At 39.2% G+C, this 18,946-nt stretch overlaps 1 protein-coding gene across 2 annotated transcripts in view; it reads right to left on the reverse strand.

Annotated features, from left to right (window-relative positions):
- Positions 1-7,925, reverse strand: part of TMX4 (thioredoxin related transmembrane protein 4) — a 45,047-nt gene extending 37,122 nt beyond the window's left edge. The window contains exon 1 of one of the 2 annotated variants that reach the window (XM_043602865.1): positions 7,507-7,925. In XM_043602865.1, the coding sequence (XP_043458800.1) occupies positions 7,507-7,679 (173 nt within the window). In that variant the 5' untranslated portion in view covers positions 7,680-7,925. The remainder of the gene's footprint in view (positions 1-7,506) is intronic. The other variant, XM_043602866.1, reaches the window with a different exon arrangement.
- Between the last annotated feature and the right edge of the window lie 11,021 nt (positions 7,926-18,946).

Consider the following 18,946-nt stretch of genomic DNA (forward strand, 5'->3'; position numbering starts at 1 on the left):
TTCAACGTTTTTTATTTATTTTTGGGACAGAGAGAGACAGAGCATGAACGGGGGAGGGGCAGAGAGAGAGACACAGAATCGGAAACAGGCTCCAGGCTCTGAGCCATCAGCCCAGAGCCTGACGTGGGGCTCGAACTCACAGACCGCGAGATCGTGACCTGGCTGAAGTCGGACGCTTAACCGACTGCACCACCCAAGCGCCCCTCCAAGACACTTTTATGATACATTAGCTCATCTGAACCTTACAACCTCACTGTCAAACAGACAATGCAGATTTAAAGGACCTAGCTTAAGGTCACCTAAGACCACACAGAGTAAGAACCCAGATGGAGCATTTAGTTTTTGTTTTGTTTTTTGAGGCGGGGGGGGGGGGTGCTTCAGGGGAAGAGGAAGAAAGAATCTCAAGGAGCCTCCATGCCTAGCACAAAGCCTGACTGGGGCTTGTTCTCATATCCATGAGATCATGACCTGAGCCAAAATCAAGAGTCAGATGCTCAACCAACTGAGCCACCCAGGCTCCCCCCCATCTTTTTTTTTTTTTTTTTTTTTTTTTTTTTTTTTTTTACATACCAGTCCCTAGTCTCTAGACAGGCTATTATATAAAGTGGGATTTGGGTAACACTGATCCCTAGATATAAAAATGCCACTGAGGTTATTTTAGATATTCCATTTTTTATGTAGCTGCTACCCACTGGAGACTGAGGGACTATGAATGCCACTATTTCTGAGATTTAATCAGAGCTATTTGTGTTGGAGTGCACCAACATCATTCATTAACTTAGTGCATTCTTTGGTGGTAGAAATAAGGCAGCTCTGAGTCTCTGGTGTGGGAATTGGCCCACTGTTGTTTCAGCTTTTCAAATTATTAGTATTCTTTTGTATCTGAAGGACGATGATTTAGATGGTAATTTAGAACCTACTACAAGAAGGTTCTTCAGGGACCAAACGAATACAAAGAAGAAAAGTCATGACTTTCATGTGCTAATGCACTCTCTGTGTCTGTGTAAGTACGTGTATATAAATGTAATCTTTCTGTACATACGCATGATGAAAATCATCAGAAAGGACTGATCACGATCTTTATTTATATTATTTAAAACTAGTTCATAATGTCAATCTTCTAAGAACTATAAAAGGGTTGACCTGCCATAACTGTCTTTTACATTCAAATTAATCCTTCTTTAAGAGCCTCCAAAAGGAATTAGAACCTTTACAGTCATGAAAACTATATGACAGTATCTTATCTATTTAAGCTTTTCCCAGGTGCCAGGGGTATATAAAATTAGCAAGCTTCATAAACACATTTAAAATGCCGTACGGCTAAAACACAGACTTGAATATTAATCCAAGGTTTTTAACCACTTTGGGAAACAAAATTCTAAAGCATGTTTTCGTCATCCATGTTATGCAATTCATGCATAAATTATACTTAGTTTCTGTTATATGTAAGGTAGTTGAAGGCCTTTGATTACTTTGATTTCATGAACCAACTGAATTTGGTGTGAGATTTCATTAAGTACATGAAACACATCAGAGAAAGGAGTTAACTTAAATACATTTCCTAGAAATAAAATTTTACTAACACTACATTTTTATTCTCCCAATAATGTGCAATTTTTCTTCTTCTGTTTTGGCTCAAATTTCACCAGTGTGTCCCCGTACATTCTCTTTTTTCATCCATGCAGAGATGAGATAGACAATGACTGATACAGTCGATTTTCACTTAGAACTTATTTTGCCCAAAATGCTCAAAAGAATATGTGACAACGAAGATGAAAGAGGTAAACTAGGGTCATTTTTCTATGCCTTAATACATGAAACTAAATCAAAACGTCTTAGCTGATGACTTAACTACATCAAGTATCATTCTTATATCTGGAAAACATGGGAAAACTCATAATAATCCAAGAGTTGGAAGGCTTATTATTAATTCGATTTCTTTAGAAGATCATTTCTAGGGCATTTTATCATAAAATGTAGAGAAAAAATAAAAATGGATAACTCCACAAAAATCATGTTATGTGCTAGAGAAAACAGAATTCACTCCATGGGGGCTCCTGGGTGGCTCAGTGAGTTAAGCATTTGACTTCATCTCAGGTCATGATCTCAAGGTTCTTTAGTTCAAGTCCCGTGTCAGGCTCTGTGCTGACGGTTCAGAGCCTGGAGCTTGCTTCAGATTCTGTGTCTCCCTCTCTCTCTCTCCCCACTCACGCTCTGTCTCTCAAAAATGAATAAATGTTAAAAAAAAAATTAAGAAGAAAAAAAAAAAAAGGCAAACACTCAATGAAGGCAGGGACTGGTATATTGCTTATACTGAGCCAGAACAGAGCCTGGCAGGTCCTGGACCACAGTAAATATTTAATACATTAATGAACAAATGGGAGATGATAGTGACTCTCCTTAGTATCTAAGACAATATATACAGGTGTTACCTCAGTGATACACTTGAGAAAGCTCTTGATTAAAGGAACAACTAGTCTATTATTCGTTTACTTAAAGTATTTATTGAATGTGATAGCTATTAAGGCTCTGGAGATAAACAGGAAAAAGAAAAAATTTCTTTCTCTACTGAAAAGTTTATTGTCTAGAGGAAGAGTCAGAGAAGCATATAAATTAATATATAATTATGAGTTGTGATAAGGGCCAGGCTAGGTACAAACAAGGCAAAGTGAGAATTTTCCTGGGTGGTTGGGGTGCAGAAAAGGCAGAGCACCTGTTTGGGTGGTGAAGAGTGTCAGGAATGAGCATATAGCAATAATGCTCCTCATCTGGAGAATCTAGAGACAATAAAACCATGGGTGGGTCGTTGAATCCCACAGGGAAAAGGCCTCCCTTAATGGTGCAACCTTCATGGTGCTGGCCAGCTGACAGCCTAAGCATGAACCGGCCAGGCTTTGTACCTTCCTCCCCTAGGTCCCTGCTATTCTCCTAGGTTTGCAGCAGGAACTGCAAAGCTCAGGCCTGTGTTCTAGCTCTGGCCTTGCCAATCACTTCCTAAGGATCTGGTCTTGGCCAAAGCTTTAACCTTTTCAAGTTTCATCTCCCCTAGTTAATGAGAATGCTAACTCTGCACCAGATTGCTGGGATGATTAAATAAGACAGCATTCAGGACGTGAAATGGAAGCAATGTAACTTTACTGTGACTGAGATGATGATGATCATAGAGGTGATAATGTGGATAACCCTTTGTGGAAACAATCTGAAATTAAATACTTCTATGTTCACTTATGAGCTATTCTTTTTCGTGTTTTTAAATACCCATAACAGTACCCGGGGCAGTGGTTTTCAATCAGAGACATTTGGGAATGTGCATAGGGAATGGAGATGATTAAAATTTTTTTGATGTCACATGAACACTAGAATGTGATGGGTAGAGGCAGTGATGCTAACAGTTCTGCAACAGGCAGGCCATCCCCACATATCAAAGAACTGTCCAACCCAAGATGCCAACAGTGCCCTGATGAGAACCACTGCTGAATGCCTGACAGAGAAGAAGCATTCAGGAAACATTTGCTAAATAAATGAATGCTGTATCTGCTATTTATTTCCTTCAGAGCACAGTAGATTGACAGTCCCTTGAAATCAAAGAATGTCGTTCATTCATTTTCATCTTCCAAGACCCCCAAGTCTAAACCTGAAACATAACAAGCATTTAATGACTATCTCTTAAACATTCAATCCACACATCACTATACTCTATTAAACTTCAAAAAATTATGACTATCTGACAAGCTAAGGTGATGCTGCTTGAAGGCATTCTCTTCGGGAATAAGAAGGATTTTGGAAAAAAAGTACTAAAACCTAGAGGTTCTAAGGATATAAATGAGGCTTCCCTCCATCACAGTGACTAATTTAAACTAGAATCAAGTCAGAAAAGGTAGTATTTTATAAATATCTATAAGCTTTACAGAGGTAAATTAACCCAAAGATATACTTTTCTTCTGAATATCAGTTTAAAAGTAGGCAGGTCAGGGCCCCTTGGGTGCCTCAGTTGGTTGAGTGTCTGACTTGATTTCAGCTCAGGTCATGCATGATCCCAGGGTCATGGAATCGAGCCCCGAGTTGGGCTCCATGCTGAGTGTGGAGCCCAGTTAAGATTCTCTCTTTCTTGGGGCGCCTGGGTGGCTCAGTCGGTTAAGTGTCCCAACTTCCACTCAGGTCATGATCTCATGGATAGTGGGTTCAAGCCCCACACTGGTCTCTGTGCTGACAGCTCAGAGCCTGGAGCCTGCTTTGGATTCTGTATCTCCCTCTCTCTCTGTCCCTCTCTTGCTCACACTCTGTCTCTCTCCCAAAAATAAGTAAACATTTAAAAAAAAAAAAAGATTATCTCTTTCTCTCCCTATGCCCCTCTTCCCTGCTTGTGCTCTCACTATATATATAATAAAATAAAATAATTTTTTTTTTAAAGAAGGCAGATCAAAATTAAGCTACTTGGATATCTACTTATTTCTTTGGGGTGGGGGGGGGAAACACCAGAAAAATATATAGAATGTACATTTTTGTGTGTCAAAAGAACAAAAGCGGTATTCTCAAGAACTGATACAATGGGAAACAAAAAAGTTTAAAATAGCAAAAGGTTGCAAAGTAACTGAATAAAGGATAGTATGAAACAATGGAAATAGAAAAAAAGAAAACTTCAGAAGGTATTCTAAGGATTATGTATACTCTTTCCTAATCCTGAGAAAGGGCAAACTTTTCATCAGAGGTTAGGATGAGAAAAGTACAACAAGCCAATCATAGAGACATGGCAGAAATAGGGATTAAAATTATAAAACAATGTATGAAAGCAAACAAGAAGAGAAAAACTGAATATACAACAAGCATTAAAGAAAATGCAAATAATAATGGGATAATTTTTCAGATTTTTTAAAAAAAGGTTTCAGAATTGAAATGGTGAATTACTACAAATATATTTTTAACTGATATTTCCCCTTAACAGAGAAGTGCTTTTTAAACACTGAAAATTCAATTGCAAGTTTCCAAAAAAATTGACTGTTTTTAAAACAAAGAAAATATAACAAATTAAATTTCATAACAGGAGCAGAAAACACTGCTAGGTCCTTAAAAACAACTGAAATTATCAATACCAATATAACCAAAAATTGTATTATAGGAGCTTTGTATGAAGTGGGATATGAGAGAAAAAAATCCCAGAAGAGAAGTAGGATATAAGCAAATGAACAAATAAAGAAATGTCATTCACAGTAATGTCAAATTTTTCATACTATCAGAAAGTCTCCTAATTGCTTCTTTAGAAAAGTTAAATGCATCATCTGTAGACCCCTCACAATCTCCATTTATTATGATCTGTTTACTTGAAAAAAGTGTTGAAACAGTAGCTAGTATTAACACATTTGGCTTTTCTGTTTTATACATCAGCAAAAAGATTCTGATAAGGCTATTTGAGTGAATTCTTAGAAATTTATGGTAGGCCTGTAGTGGTTGAGAATATAATGAATTTTCTATTTTTTTAAGTGTTCAATTTTGTGAAAGGGAGGAAAGGGGGTATCACAAACAGATAAGAGCAACAATATTTCTTCAGGACTTAGGTTCTGTTATGTAGAAAAAAGTTGGATACAATGGTTTAAATCTTCTTTCCTTTAGAGCCTCCCTTCATAGTGACTTATTCTGAAGTGTACCCAATGAAAAGGGAACTTCTAAAATGATCTCAGGCACAATACAGCTTACTTCTGAGTTCTAAGTCCCATCTTTCATCACAGCCCAACATATTCCATGAGATACACATGCAAGTTTAGAGCAATTGGTTACTATGTCTGGGCTTGAACATTTATGAAAAGTTTAATTTGACAGTCGACGTAGCCAAACATACGAGTTGTTGGCTGTTGCACGTTTACAAGCTTCACATGGCTTACACTCACCCGAGCTTTAGCTTGTTTAGTTCTTTTACTAAGAAAAAAAAAATAGAGAGAGAGTTATTCCAAAAAGGAGCTATAAAGGAGTTGAGGCCTTTCTGTTTTGACCTTCATCATGTACATACACAAACTCAGTTTTAATCAGAAAACTGGCATCTAGAAAGCTCCACCTACTTTCAAAAAGAACTCTTTGTAGTACTAGCTGACAAAATGCAGTCTAAAATCTTACAATTATTACAAACATGACAGTCTTGAATAAAGCTCCACTTATGTGAAAAGCTTCTCTCTTAAATGGAAAATGACCTCTTCATCTTCATCCTCCTCATACTAAACTCATTAAGTAGTTTAATAAGTGCTTCATGACTACATATTTCCTTAATCATTTCATTGGTTCATTATGACACCAAAGGTATTTTACTTTCAGGTCTATCACCTTCTTTGTGGACAAAAGGTAAATGCATGTTTGAAGGGGTAACGTGTACTATGTTCTCTGAACAGTGTAATCTGCTAAGGGACTTGTAACTTTGGGCCCTAATCTCACACTGAGGTTTTCTCTCCATACGCATCTATTTGCAACCGAAATTGAGAAAACCAAAATGTGGTCTTGGACAAATAAAGGAAAGATCCAATTCTGTGTGTCTGGGTCCTCAAGGTAAGATTAATGGCCAAACAGTAGTGATCAAGTATGTACATGATCTGAAACTACAGTCTAAGGAGATAAGGTATCATTTCTCCAGATGTTCTTCATATTCCCCACAAGCCCACCGTGATGGTCTCTGAAGCCTGTTCAAACATCCTCCCATGGTCTCCTTCAAGGCTTTTTCCAAAGGATCACTTTCTTCCTAGAAGTTAATTTTAAGCCATGTGCCTGTTCCTAACTCAAAACTGTATTTTCCCATCTCCTTCAAGCAAAGACACTATCCACAGTTTACCTTCTATTGTTCAAAAAAGGCGATGTACTAATGTCCCTTTCTTTATTACAGTAGCACAATTATCTACCCAGAAATCTCTACCTCTAAAAATGATAAGGAATATCAATATTTATTTGAAATCTTGTTCTAAAACTTCAAAAACACCCCATCTTCCTGTTTTATTTTTCACAATGACATCTCGGAGAATTCAAAATGAAAACCAAAATACTTTGCATTAGCTGGTGTGCCCTTCACGGTCTGTAATTATCTATTCAACAAATACCCTGCGTAGCCCGTGCTACGTATTTGTACTGCGCGTTAATTTCCCTGAATGGCAGCCCTTTTCTCTTCGTACACACCTGTACCAAAAGCACGCGATTTTCTCACAGATTTCCTCCATTTCCCCCGACTCCCCTTGGCACGCTGTCCACCCCATCCCTCAACTCTTGCCCCCGCCCCCACCACCAAAGGCAGGGGGCTTAGCAGGCGAGGGGGACGGCGGGTGCGGAGAGAGGCGGGATGCTCCGCACCCGCAGCTGTCACCGCGGAGGGCCTGGCGCGCATGCGCAGCGTGAGCAGCCGGCCCCCGCGCGGCGGGCCGCCGGGCGAGCAGTGGCGGAGCCCAGCGGGCGGTGCAGACTCCACAGCGGCCCGCGCGGCTCGGGGAGGGCGGGGCCCAGGGGGGCAGTGTGGCGTGCGGGACGTGCGGGCACACTCACAATTTCAGCATCCACTCGCCCTCCATCACCAGCGTCCAGTTGGAGGCGGTCATGGGCCGCACCCAGCTCCGCTCCTCCGGCAGCGCGGCCTGCGCGGGGCCGGCCTCCTCCGCCACCGCGACCCGGGCGGTCAGGAGCGCCGTCAGCAGCGGGCCCCAGCGCCCGCCCGCCATGTTGGCGCGTGGAGCGAGCCTCCTCGGCAGGGGACGTGGCGAGAGGAAGCGATGGGCCCGGAGCCTCGCTAGCTCGCAAGCCCGGGCCTTTCCAGGTAGTCGGAGGTGGTGCCGGGCCGCCCCGCCTCCGCCCCGCCGCAAGAACAGTCCCAGCTTAGAAGGCGGGCAGTCAGCGCCGCCTCTTATCCGCCTGGTCCCGCCGAGGCCACGCCCCCTCCCGCCTCCCCCTGCCGTTGCCCGGGGTGTCGGTTGCCTGGGCAACGGCCGCCCTTTCTTTCTGACACCACTCCCCCTTTCCCCCCCGAAAATAAACAGATGACCCAATGTTGCCTAAGTTAGAACAGGCGCCTCATGCACCCAGGCTCCAGTACTGAGGTTGGCGCGCGTGGGGTTTTCTAAAGAGAATCGCGGCCAGTAATTAAAAAATTCACCCCCTATTCAGTGGCAGCGAGAATAACAAGAATGGACTGCAAAGTAAACCTATTTATAATGAGAAGATGGGAGGGTGTTTGGCCATGGCCTCTTGCTGGAAGGGAGAGGAAAATTTAAGTACTCTCTGCATGTGTATATTGAAGTATCACTACCTTATTGGAGGTAATAGTGAAACCAGACTCTGCAATTGTATCTTTTATTAATTTAAATTTTAAAAGAAACTTTTAAAACATGAGTACTAACATAAAATGAGTCAGTGAATAAAAGACTATTGGCAGTTGGAATTACATGGGTCTCGCACGGCTCTTGGCTACAGTTCATCAGATCTAAAATGAAAGTAGCCTAAATGATTTCCAAATTTCTTTGCAGATACACATTAGATGCATCTATACCTTGAGATCACCACACCCTGAGTATGTATGACTGAGTTACAATTAGAAGGTGACTGAGCTTTTTCAAAGTGTGCTTTATAAAAATTTGCTAGCTGTGCAAAGCATAAAACTGAGTAATTTGGTCAATACATGGTGAAAAAGTGTGATTTCTATCCTGGGCTTACAACAAAGACAGCTATAAAACTAACAGTACTGCAGGGCATATGAGATCAATCTCCAATCAGTACTTATAGGAGAGATAGGTTTAATTTTGCCTTCAGAGAAGATCTTACTTTAATAAGGTGATAATTGGTAGTATCTCAATTCTATGTGGAGCTAGCCCTTATAAAAATATAAGACATTTACAATCTATTGTAAATTTGGAAAATGTTCTTGCAATAAATGTTACTAAGAATCACTGTTATTGCCTACAGATCAATCCTATAAACTCATTAGAAAATATTTTGCTTATAAAAAGAAATTTCATACACAGGAATTCTATCATTCTTTTCAGTGAAACTTTTGTATATGATATGTGATTGGTAGAAAAAAGTCTTAAAAATAGAATCTGCTATTAAGGAGTAACAATTTTGGGGGCAGCTGGGTGGCTCAGTTGGTTAAGCATCGGACTCTTGATTTCAGCTCAGGTCATGATCTCACGGTTCATGAATTCGAGCCCTGGGTCAGGCTCTGTGCTAACAGCTCAGAGCCTGGAGTCTGCTCAGATTCTGTTTCCTCCTCTCTCTGTCTCTCCCCTGCTTGTGCTCTGTTTCTCTAAAAAAATAAGTAAACATTTAAAAAAATTAAAAAAAAATAGAAATAACAATTTTGTTAATTTTGTTGGGTATGATAATGGTGTTATAACTATATTTTTAAAAGTCTTTATTGGTTACAGATAGTAAAATACTTATGTGTGAAACAATCTGGTGTCTAGAATTCACTTAAAAATACTCCAGAAATAAAATTTGGGGGATGGAAATAGGATGGATAAACATAAGTGATACAACATCAATCTGTGCTGAAGCTAAGTTCATTTTTGCTTTTCTCTACTTTTGTGTATGCTGGAAAACTTGCAAAATTTAAAGTTAAAGAGAGTATCTGGAGGCACAAAGGAAACTCATTGCTGAAGCTCTTTCTCTTTCTAACATAAGACATGTATTCAAGGATTGCATTTCCTGGTTTTCAGAGTAAGTCAGTAGGAAGAAATATAGCAAGAATGTATGGGAGCAAAGGAGCAAAAGGGTTGCACGGAGCAGGGTAAAGGCAACTGCTGTCCAGTGATTGGTATCTGAGCCTTGACACTTCTTACCTATGTGACTTGGGGCTAAAGCTAGTTACCACAGGGTTTCTGTTTAAATGCAGGTAATAATAGAACCTCCGCATAAGGTGGCTGTGAAGTTTACATGGGGTAAATATAATGCCTAGAACATGGTATGATTAATAAAGTTTATGTCTTGTTATCTGGAGGCAACAACATACTATAACACTTCTAAGTCTGTCTTTCCTAGATTAATGTCAAATTTGCTTTTCATGGTACACAAAAGCCTTCGCAATCCAGCTTCAGTCTTGCCCACTTTGCATGCTGCCATTCCCACAATCCTCTGCCCCATAGCTCTATTCCCCATTCCCCAGGCACATCAGGAATCTGCTGAAGTCTTTGGGAGTGTGACTTGAGGTCACATTGACAACCTGCTTCCCTTTTCTCTCTAGGGTTGAAGACGGAGTTAAAATCCAAGTGTCCTTGTCTCCTTCCCCAGATCTGCACGTTTCTCACCCATGCATCACATTTCTGTCACAGGATATTGGCCATTCCTGAATTTACTGTGTAATCAACATCACATTAATCTAGTTATAGTCATTGTGTCCATAGAAAACCTCGGTATGCTGGCATTTTTTTGGGCAAAGAGTTAGCTCCCTGCCTGCCCCTTTTTGTAACTTCACTCCAGTTATCTCCTCTTTCAATACCCTTCCTCACCTACCCATTCTGGATGACAAAGTCTTTCGACAGAATCATGTGTGGATCTTTCTGAGTCCATGGCCCAGCAGCAAGAACCTGCCAAAGAACTAGTTTGCATGACTAGCACCTCCCAGAAGAGCAGGGAGGGGTACCCAGCAGTAATGATGCCACAGCCACTGTCTCATTATATCCATGACCTCTAAAATAATAATAATAATAATAATAATAATAATAATAATAATAATGTACTTGTATGCCCTGTTGCTTTTCATTCTGCTCAGAACCGTCTTCTCTAGTAGCCTAGTGAATCATTATTCAGCCTCTATCATGTAGCTCACATTTTACCTCCATAGCCATAGAGAATTAGCTGCTATTTCTTCTCAGATCCAATAGCTTTTCTTCCATATAACTTGGCCACACCCCTCTTTTGTATTATAATTACATGCACTTATGACCCTCTTTCCCCACTACTCCAAAGTTTAGTGCTTTGCCTTATTTATCTTTGTGTGTCCCACATAGCAGAATACCCATCTCCTAGGGGTGAAGGAGTAGGCAGCCTCCCACATGGCCCCAGTATCTCTACCTCCTGGTGTTTAGGCCCTTGTGTAATTATCTTCCCTTGAGTGTGGGCTGGGCCTAGTGACTCACTTCTAATAAACAGAAAAATGACAAAAATAATGGGATATCATTTCTGGGACAAGTTTACAAAAACCGGAACTTCCATCTCTTTATCTCTGGCTTGCTCACTCTTAGACTCTGTATGGAGAGCTCCATGTGACTAAAGGAGGCCTTCAGCCAACATCTCATGAGGAACTGAGTCCTCGATTCAGTAAGCTTGGAAGAACTTAATCTTGCAAATGAATAACCACATAAGTGACCTAGAAGCAGATCCTTCCTCTCCTCTTGAGATGACTGAGCCTCATGAGTGACCCAAAGCCAGAGGGACAAGCTTAACTAGGTCCTCTAACCCACAGAGAGTGTGAAGAAATGTTTTTCTCTTTGTTTGTTTTTGTTTTGTTTTCTTTAGTTGGCTCTAGGCCCAACATGGGGCTTGAACTCACACCCCCTAGATCATGAGTTGCATGCTTTCCTGACTGAGCCAGCCAGGTGCCCCATAAATGTTGTTTTAAGCCACCAAGATTTGGTTGGGGTAATTTGTCACACAGCAGTAGGGAACTAGATCAGTGCTCAATCCTTTTTATGTGTAAAGTACCTACTGACAATTTTAAGAAGTTTGGTCCCTGGTACTGGGAGAAAGAGCTTTTACCACTAGAGCAGTTCGAATGGTGATACTGTGGGGCAGCTATAGTCACATGAAGTGTACGGTTCCTACCCAGAAAAGGAATTTTTTGGACTGTGATGAGGGGACACTATAGCAGGAGAGAGAGAGAGAGGAAGAATGTGATAGATGCCTATCCAATTCCCTTCTCTTTCTCAGCCTGCAGAGGAGTATGCTTCTACACCCCCTATGCAGTGTAAAAGTTCTGGCTAATGGGCTGCAAGCCAAAAGGATATGTATATACCACTTGAAGACTGAAGCATTTAATCTCTAATGTGAGACCATGCAGTGGAAGCAGGAAGCTCCTACTGTCAAACTTTTAGAGAAAAGACACAGTCTAGGAATCTACAAGACCAGAGAAGCCTAGGTTGCTAAAATGCACCGCGGAGAACTGTTGCCCCTGAAGGTCCCCTGGATTTTCAATGGATTTTACATTGGCAAGAAATACACTGTCAATGTAAGAAAATTATGAGAAACCTATTCAGGTTAGCTATTACTCCATAACTACCTCAATATCAAGTTTCATGGTTTTGAGGGCTGATGGGCATGGTTGGGTTGTTTTTGCTTGGGTCTCTGCATATGATGAAAGACATTTGGAAGCTAAGGCTAGAGTTATTTGAAATCTTTTGCACTCTTATATCTGGTACCTGGTACAGAATGGCTGGAACAGCTGGGGACAGATGAGACATCTCTCCTATCCATACATCCTCTCCTTGTGGCTACTTAGGCTTTCCTTCATCATGACAGTCTCAGCGCTGTCATACTTTCTCTAGAGTGAGTTTCCAGAGACCTAACTGGAAGCTGCACTGCTTTTTAAGACTTCACTTCAGAAGTCTGAGAATGTCAGTCCACTACACTATATTGGTTAAACAAACCACTTAACTCCAGCCCAGATTAAAGGGAAGAGGACATTACCCCATAACAAGAAGCAGGAAAATAAAGTGTGGCCATCTTTCATCTATCAAAAAGTCACCCTGAAAACTTGGAGTTATCACTGAAGGATCATGTAACCCAGTTCTGACTAACCCAGTATCTTCCTTTTAGGACTTGGTCAAGAATAGCTGACGGGGTGTTTTGGGGTGATATTTCCAGAACGCAGCATAGGAACTACCTCTCCCCTTTTAACTTTTGTTAAAGTTGTATTCGGTATTTATTTGCTGTATTAGGTATTTATTTGCAAAAAAAATTAGGTATTTATTTGCAAAAAAAATATATTGGAAAAAATGGCTTTAAGCCATTGGGAAGCTATACTCTTTCATGCCGTTTTATTTAAGTACTCATGGGACTTCGCAGGATTTTTGTTGGGCTTATTCCAAAAAGATTCAAAAGAATGTAGTAAGATTTATATAAACATACTCATAAAGGTGAGCTATCTTTCGTACTCTGAACTCTTTTTACACATTGAATAATGAATTTAAGAAAACAATTTACCAAGTGAGATAAAAGTATATATTCCAATCCATATCTGCACATATATTTCTTTTAATGCATAATAACAAGCAAAGACCTTCCTAAAATTGGCAACTCAGGACTTGATATCAAGAAGATAATGCAATGAGAGATAAAGAGAATATATTCAGATTATGAACTCTATAATAATAGGGCAAGTAAGTAATATACAACAGTTTCCTATTGAGGATGGTTAAACCAATATAGAAATATTAAATAAGCTATGTAGTGCTGTAAAATTAGCCCATGAGGTAATAATAGTACAGGAATTTAATTACACAAACAGATTTGCTAAATGCCTTACAGGAACAAGAGGTGGAGGGGAAATTTAAATAGGACACTTCCTAGAACAGATGGTAGGAGAAACCACGAAGAATGGAAATACATTGAATTATCCCAGGTTAGTGACTAGAAATGAATTCAGAAAAAGGATAAATCTCTACAAAATAGCAATCCCAGGACCACCGCTTGGGGAAAGAGAATCAACCAATTCTCTTGGAGCTAAGGAAGGCTACATACAAGAGAGATATATATAAACCAATTCTCTTCCTATACACCAGTAAGAATTAATTTTAAAAAGTAATCTGGACAAGGGGAGCCTGGGTGGCTCAGTTGGTTAAGCATCTGACTTTGGTTCAGGTCATGATCTCATGGTTTGTGAGTTTGAGCCCCACATCAGGCTGTCTGCTGTCCATGCAGAGCCTCCTTTGGATCCTCTGTCCCCCTGTCTCTCTGTACTTTCCCTGCTTGTGCTCTCTTTTTCTCAAAAATAAACATTAAAAAATAAATAAATTGGGACGCCTGGGTGGCTCAGTCAGTTAAGCCTCCAACTTTTGCTCAGGTCATGATCTTGCAGTTTGTGGATTTGAGTCCCACATCAGGCTCTGTGCTGACAGCTCAGAGCCTGGAGCCTGCTTTGAATTCTGTCTCAGTCTCTCTCTGCCCTTCCCCCATGCTCACACGCACACTCTCTCTCTCAAAAATAAATATTTAAAAATAAATAAATAAATAAATAAATAAATAAACAAAATATAATATGGACAATAAAAAGATAATATGGACAAAGATCTTATTGAAGAACAATAAAAATTACCAGAAAAAAAGAAGCTAAAGAAACATGCAAGACATATGAAAAAAAACAGGATGACTTTATATGATGGAAATGTCAATTTTCCCAAATTAGTTTGTAAATCTAATGCAGTATGATTCAAATAACAGCCTTTTATACAGATCTTTTATACAGAATTCTAAAAATTTGTCTTAAAAAGTTAATCCTGGGCACAGGATTTTGAAAAAGATCAATGATGTAAATATTGCCCCTTCAGGTATTAAAGTATGCTATCAAGTTACAGTAAAATGGAGGTAAATAGGTAATAGCAAATAGGCAAATGAATCAGAGTAAAGATTCAAGAAACAACTGTATATAGACGAATATATATGTATAAGGTGATATATTAGTTAGGAAAAGGTACACTTTGGCTGCAGTAACAAACAGTCCCCCAAATCTCAAAGGCTTAACTCAGAAAGCTCATGTCTCTGCCACACAAATTCCATCTTGGATCTAATAGATTCTTTAGAGAAGCTGAACCCTGGGCAGGGTTGACACAATACAAGCTGCTTCGATCTTATGGCTCTTGCATCTCAACATGAGTCCTCCTCTATGATCATAGTAGAAAAAGAGAAAAGTAAAAGGCTTCAAGAAGCTTTTTTTGGCTTCCTCAGTCCAAAAGCTGCACATAACAGTTTGACTCATAGTCCATTGGCCAGGACTAATCATAAGACAGCCTAATTTCTAGGAATGGTGGTTGTCCTTAGAAACTGAAGATTAATGTTACACTAATAATGTCCACAAATGGCACTTCAAATCAGTGAGAAACATTAGACTAATGCACAGTAGTGCTAGGAAAACTTCCTCTTCATCTCTCTCTCTCTCTCTCTCTCTACATATATATATACATCTCTATCATAATCTAAACACGAAAATAGATTTCAGATTCACAAATGAAAAAAGCACAAAATAACAAATGCTCTTTAAAAAGTTTTGGGAGATACTTCTAGAATCATTGGTGGGCAAAGTCTTTTTAAGTAACACATGAAACATTGAAGCCATAAAATGATTCTGATAAGTTTGCCACACAGTAAATATAAAATTAAGCCAAATTGGGCAAAATGATCTGAAATATACACAAAGGTTTTTTATCCCTAAAATTCAAGAAGTTCTACTAATAATTAAGAAAAAGAAATACAACCCAAGAGGAAAATAGAAAAGATTATAAATAGCCAGAGAAGAAGAAATGAAAATGGCAGATGAATATGAAGAGTTGCTTGAGCAAAATGCTCATCAGGAAAGTATATTTTATAGTTACTAATATAGTTTATTTGGTGATTCCCAATGATTCCTCTTTGGATTCAATCAAGTGTGTTTAGAATAAACCACGCCAGTTTCATAAACTCCCCAGTGGACTCTAAATACTTTCCTTTTGTAACTACTCGCCTTCCTCACTTAAAAAAGAAATGTTTATTTTTTTATTTTTGAGAGAGAGAGAGCTAGAGATTCAGCGGGGAGGAGGGGGTGGGGAAGGGGAAGGGATGGGGGGGGAGAAAAAGAGAGAATCCCAAGCAGGCTCTGAGCCATCATTGGCACATCATTGATGCGGGGCTCAAACTCAGAAACTGTGATCATGACCTGAGCCAAAACCAAGAGTCTGATGCTTAATGGACTGAGCCACACAGGTGCCCCTCACCCTCCTCACTTTTCAGTTATATGCTCTGATTACAGGATATTCAGGAACCTGGCATGTTTGTGTCAATTTTAAAGTAGGATTAAATGAAAACTGGGAAAGAGGTATGCATCATGTTTATTCTATAGCAGTCGTGTGCCACAAATCTAGCAAACTGTACACAAAAGGGAAAATAACATTAATGTATCCAAGTATAACACTTGCCTATAATGCTTGGTGATCTCTAATAATCACTGGGCCTAGAGATTTCATTCAACAAATTTCATGGAGCATATATTGTGTATAGGTCTTATGCTAGATTCTGTGAGAGCAAGAGAGGCATGAGTCTCTGTTCTTAATGTGCAAGGCATTGACTGATAACACATTAAACAATAAAATTTAAGTAATGTTCAGAAAATACTAAGTTTTAGATGGTGTAGAGCATTTCAGAATAGGAAGGCTGAGAACACGCCAGTGAAGATAATGAACTTGAGTGCTACTCTGAAAAGGACATAGGAATAAAGAGGGGCAGATGGAGAAAATGATACAACGGCATGAAAGTATAAGAACATCAAAGTTCAACTCTCAACCTTAAAAAAAAAATCCAAACCACATTTATTATGAACAAGTATCTGTTATCTTTTGGCATTTGAAGGTTGGGAAATTAGAAACTATATTTGTGTGCTTAACACATTAAGTCAGTATTTATTTTTATTGTAGAGAAGAAACTGGAAGGAACAAAGCTGTCCTTTGAGTTTATTGCTCTGCTCCAAGGCAACAAAACATTTTAATTAAACTGTCAGCTCTTGTGTGTCTATACAAGAATTCACTGTACATATCTCATTTTGGTAAATATTTCTTGATATATGAAGCAAATATTTCCCCAGATACTTAAATTATGATTTTTAAAAAAATTTATTTGTTTTGTTTACATTTTGGTGAAGGTAGGAAACAACTGTTCACCACTGAATAAACTTAATTTTATACTCCTAATGTTTAGTCTCTGTCCCTATTTTAAGCTCCTCTTCCTTTGTCATTATATAAAATTCTAAAATCCAATATTAGACAAAGGTAATCATTAAAATATTAGATAATGCAGGTCTAGAGTTCAATATCTTGCATTTTACCTAAGAAAATGCTTTGGGATAACTGCTAGGGAATAATTTATACATTCCTGATAAAAATTGGAAAAATAGTCAAAGTCTGTGCTATCAGAGAAAATGTAACTAAAATGTAACTTAAAACAGGAGTCTGTATTTCACCTAAATCACTAGAACAATTTATTACTGAGGAATAAACAGATTACTTTAAAATTATAAATGTAGTAGGATAGATTCTATATAGCGTCCTTTTATGTTAAGCCGGGAGGTATGATGGTAGATGTTTAACAGCTCACATCTCTGAGGCTGGGAAGCCTTGATTTGTTGAGTTTGCCAGTTTCTGAGTTCTAAGTTCTGCCACCATGGCTGATTTCAGACCGCCAGCTTAATGTCCTCCAGCTGATAAAATTTCTGAAAACATATTATTTGTTCTGTAAAATCTGATACAAGATAACTCCAGCACCCCACTGCAAACACTGATAAATGATACTATACTACCACTTAACGAAATGCATCTCCTTAACTTAATATTCTAAATACTAAAAGTACGGATTTAAAAACTCTAATAAAATACTTAAAAAAATATATGATTAGAGGCGCCTATGTGGCTCAGCTGGTTGAGTGTCCAACTTCGGCTCAGGTCATGATCTCACTGTTCATGGATTTGAGCCCCATGTCGGGCTTTGTGCTGACAGCTCAGAGCCTGGAGCCTGCTTCAGAGTCTGAGTCTCCCTGTCTCTCTGCCCCTCCCCGCTTGTTCTCTCTCTTTCTCTCTCTCTTTGTCTCTCTCTCAAAAATAAATAAACATTAAAAAAAAGACAACATGTACTTGAAAACATCTGTAATATTAAACGTGCATTATGTTGTCAAGTTTTCAGCTTCTACCTTTTCTTACCAATAACAACGGAAACAAATCTAAGTAACACTTACAAATACTTGATTTTCCCATACTAATGGACCAGAAATAGTAAACTAATTTTATTTTCAGATGTTTAGTTTGAAAGTATAAGACTTCCTTGATTGATCTTATTCTAAGCCGTACAAAAGACAGAATTTTCATCACATCATTAAAGGTGATTAAAAAGTCCTCTTCAGAACTGCAACTTCCAGGTGCAGGCACTGTGGAAAACAGTGTGGAGGGTCCTCAAAAAGTTAAAAATAGAACTACTCTATGATCCAGTAATTGCAGTACTGAGTATTTACTCAAAAAAAAAAAAACAAAAAACAAAAAACAAAACAGGGGTGGCTCAGTCAGGTAAGCATCCAACTCTCCATCTGGGCTCAGGTCATGATCTCACAGTTTGTGAGATCAAGCCCTGAGTGGGGCTCTGGGCGGACAGTGCAGAGCCTGCTTGGTATTCTCTCTCTCCCCCTCTCTCTGCCCCTCCCCCACTCACGCCCTCTCTCCTTCTCTCTTAAAATAAATAAACTTTTTAAAAATATACAAGAAATGGTAATTCAAAGGGATACATGCACCCCTCTATTTATGGCAGCATTATTTACAATAGCCAAACTATGGAAGCAGCAGCCCAAGTGTCCATTGATAGATGAATGGACAAAGAAGATGTGGTATATATACAATGGAATATTATCCAGCTAGAAAAAAAGAATGCAATCTTGCCACTTGCAGTGACATGGATGAGAGTATAATGCTAAGCTAAATAAATCAGTCAGAGAAAGACAACTTCTGTATGAGTTCACTCATATGTGGAATTAAGAAACAAAACAAATGAGGAAAGGGGAAAGAGAGAGAGAGAAAGAGAGATGAACCAAGAAACAGACTCTTAATTATAGAGAACAAACTGATGATTACCAGAGGGGAGGTGAGTGGTGAGATGGGTGAGATAGGTAATGGGGATTAAGAAGTGCACTTGTCGTGATGAGCACTGGGTGATGTATGGAAGTGTTGAATCACAATATTGTAACCCTGAAACTAACATACCACTGTGTGTTAAGTGT

The sequence above is a fragment of the Prionailurus bengalensis genome, chromosome A3 (genome assembly GCF_016509475.1).
Source record: "Prionailurus bengalensis isolate Pbe53 chromosome A3, Fcat_Pben_1.1_paternal_pri, whole genome shotgun sequence".
Lineage (NCBI taxonomy): Eukaryota > Metazoa > Chordata > Mammalia > Carnivora > Felidae > Prionailurus > Prionailurus bengalensis.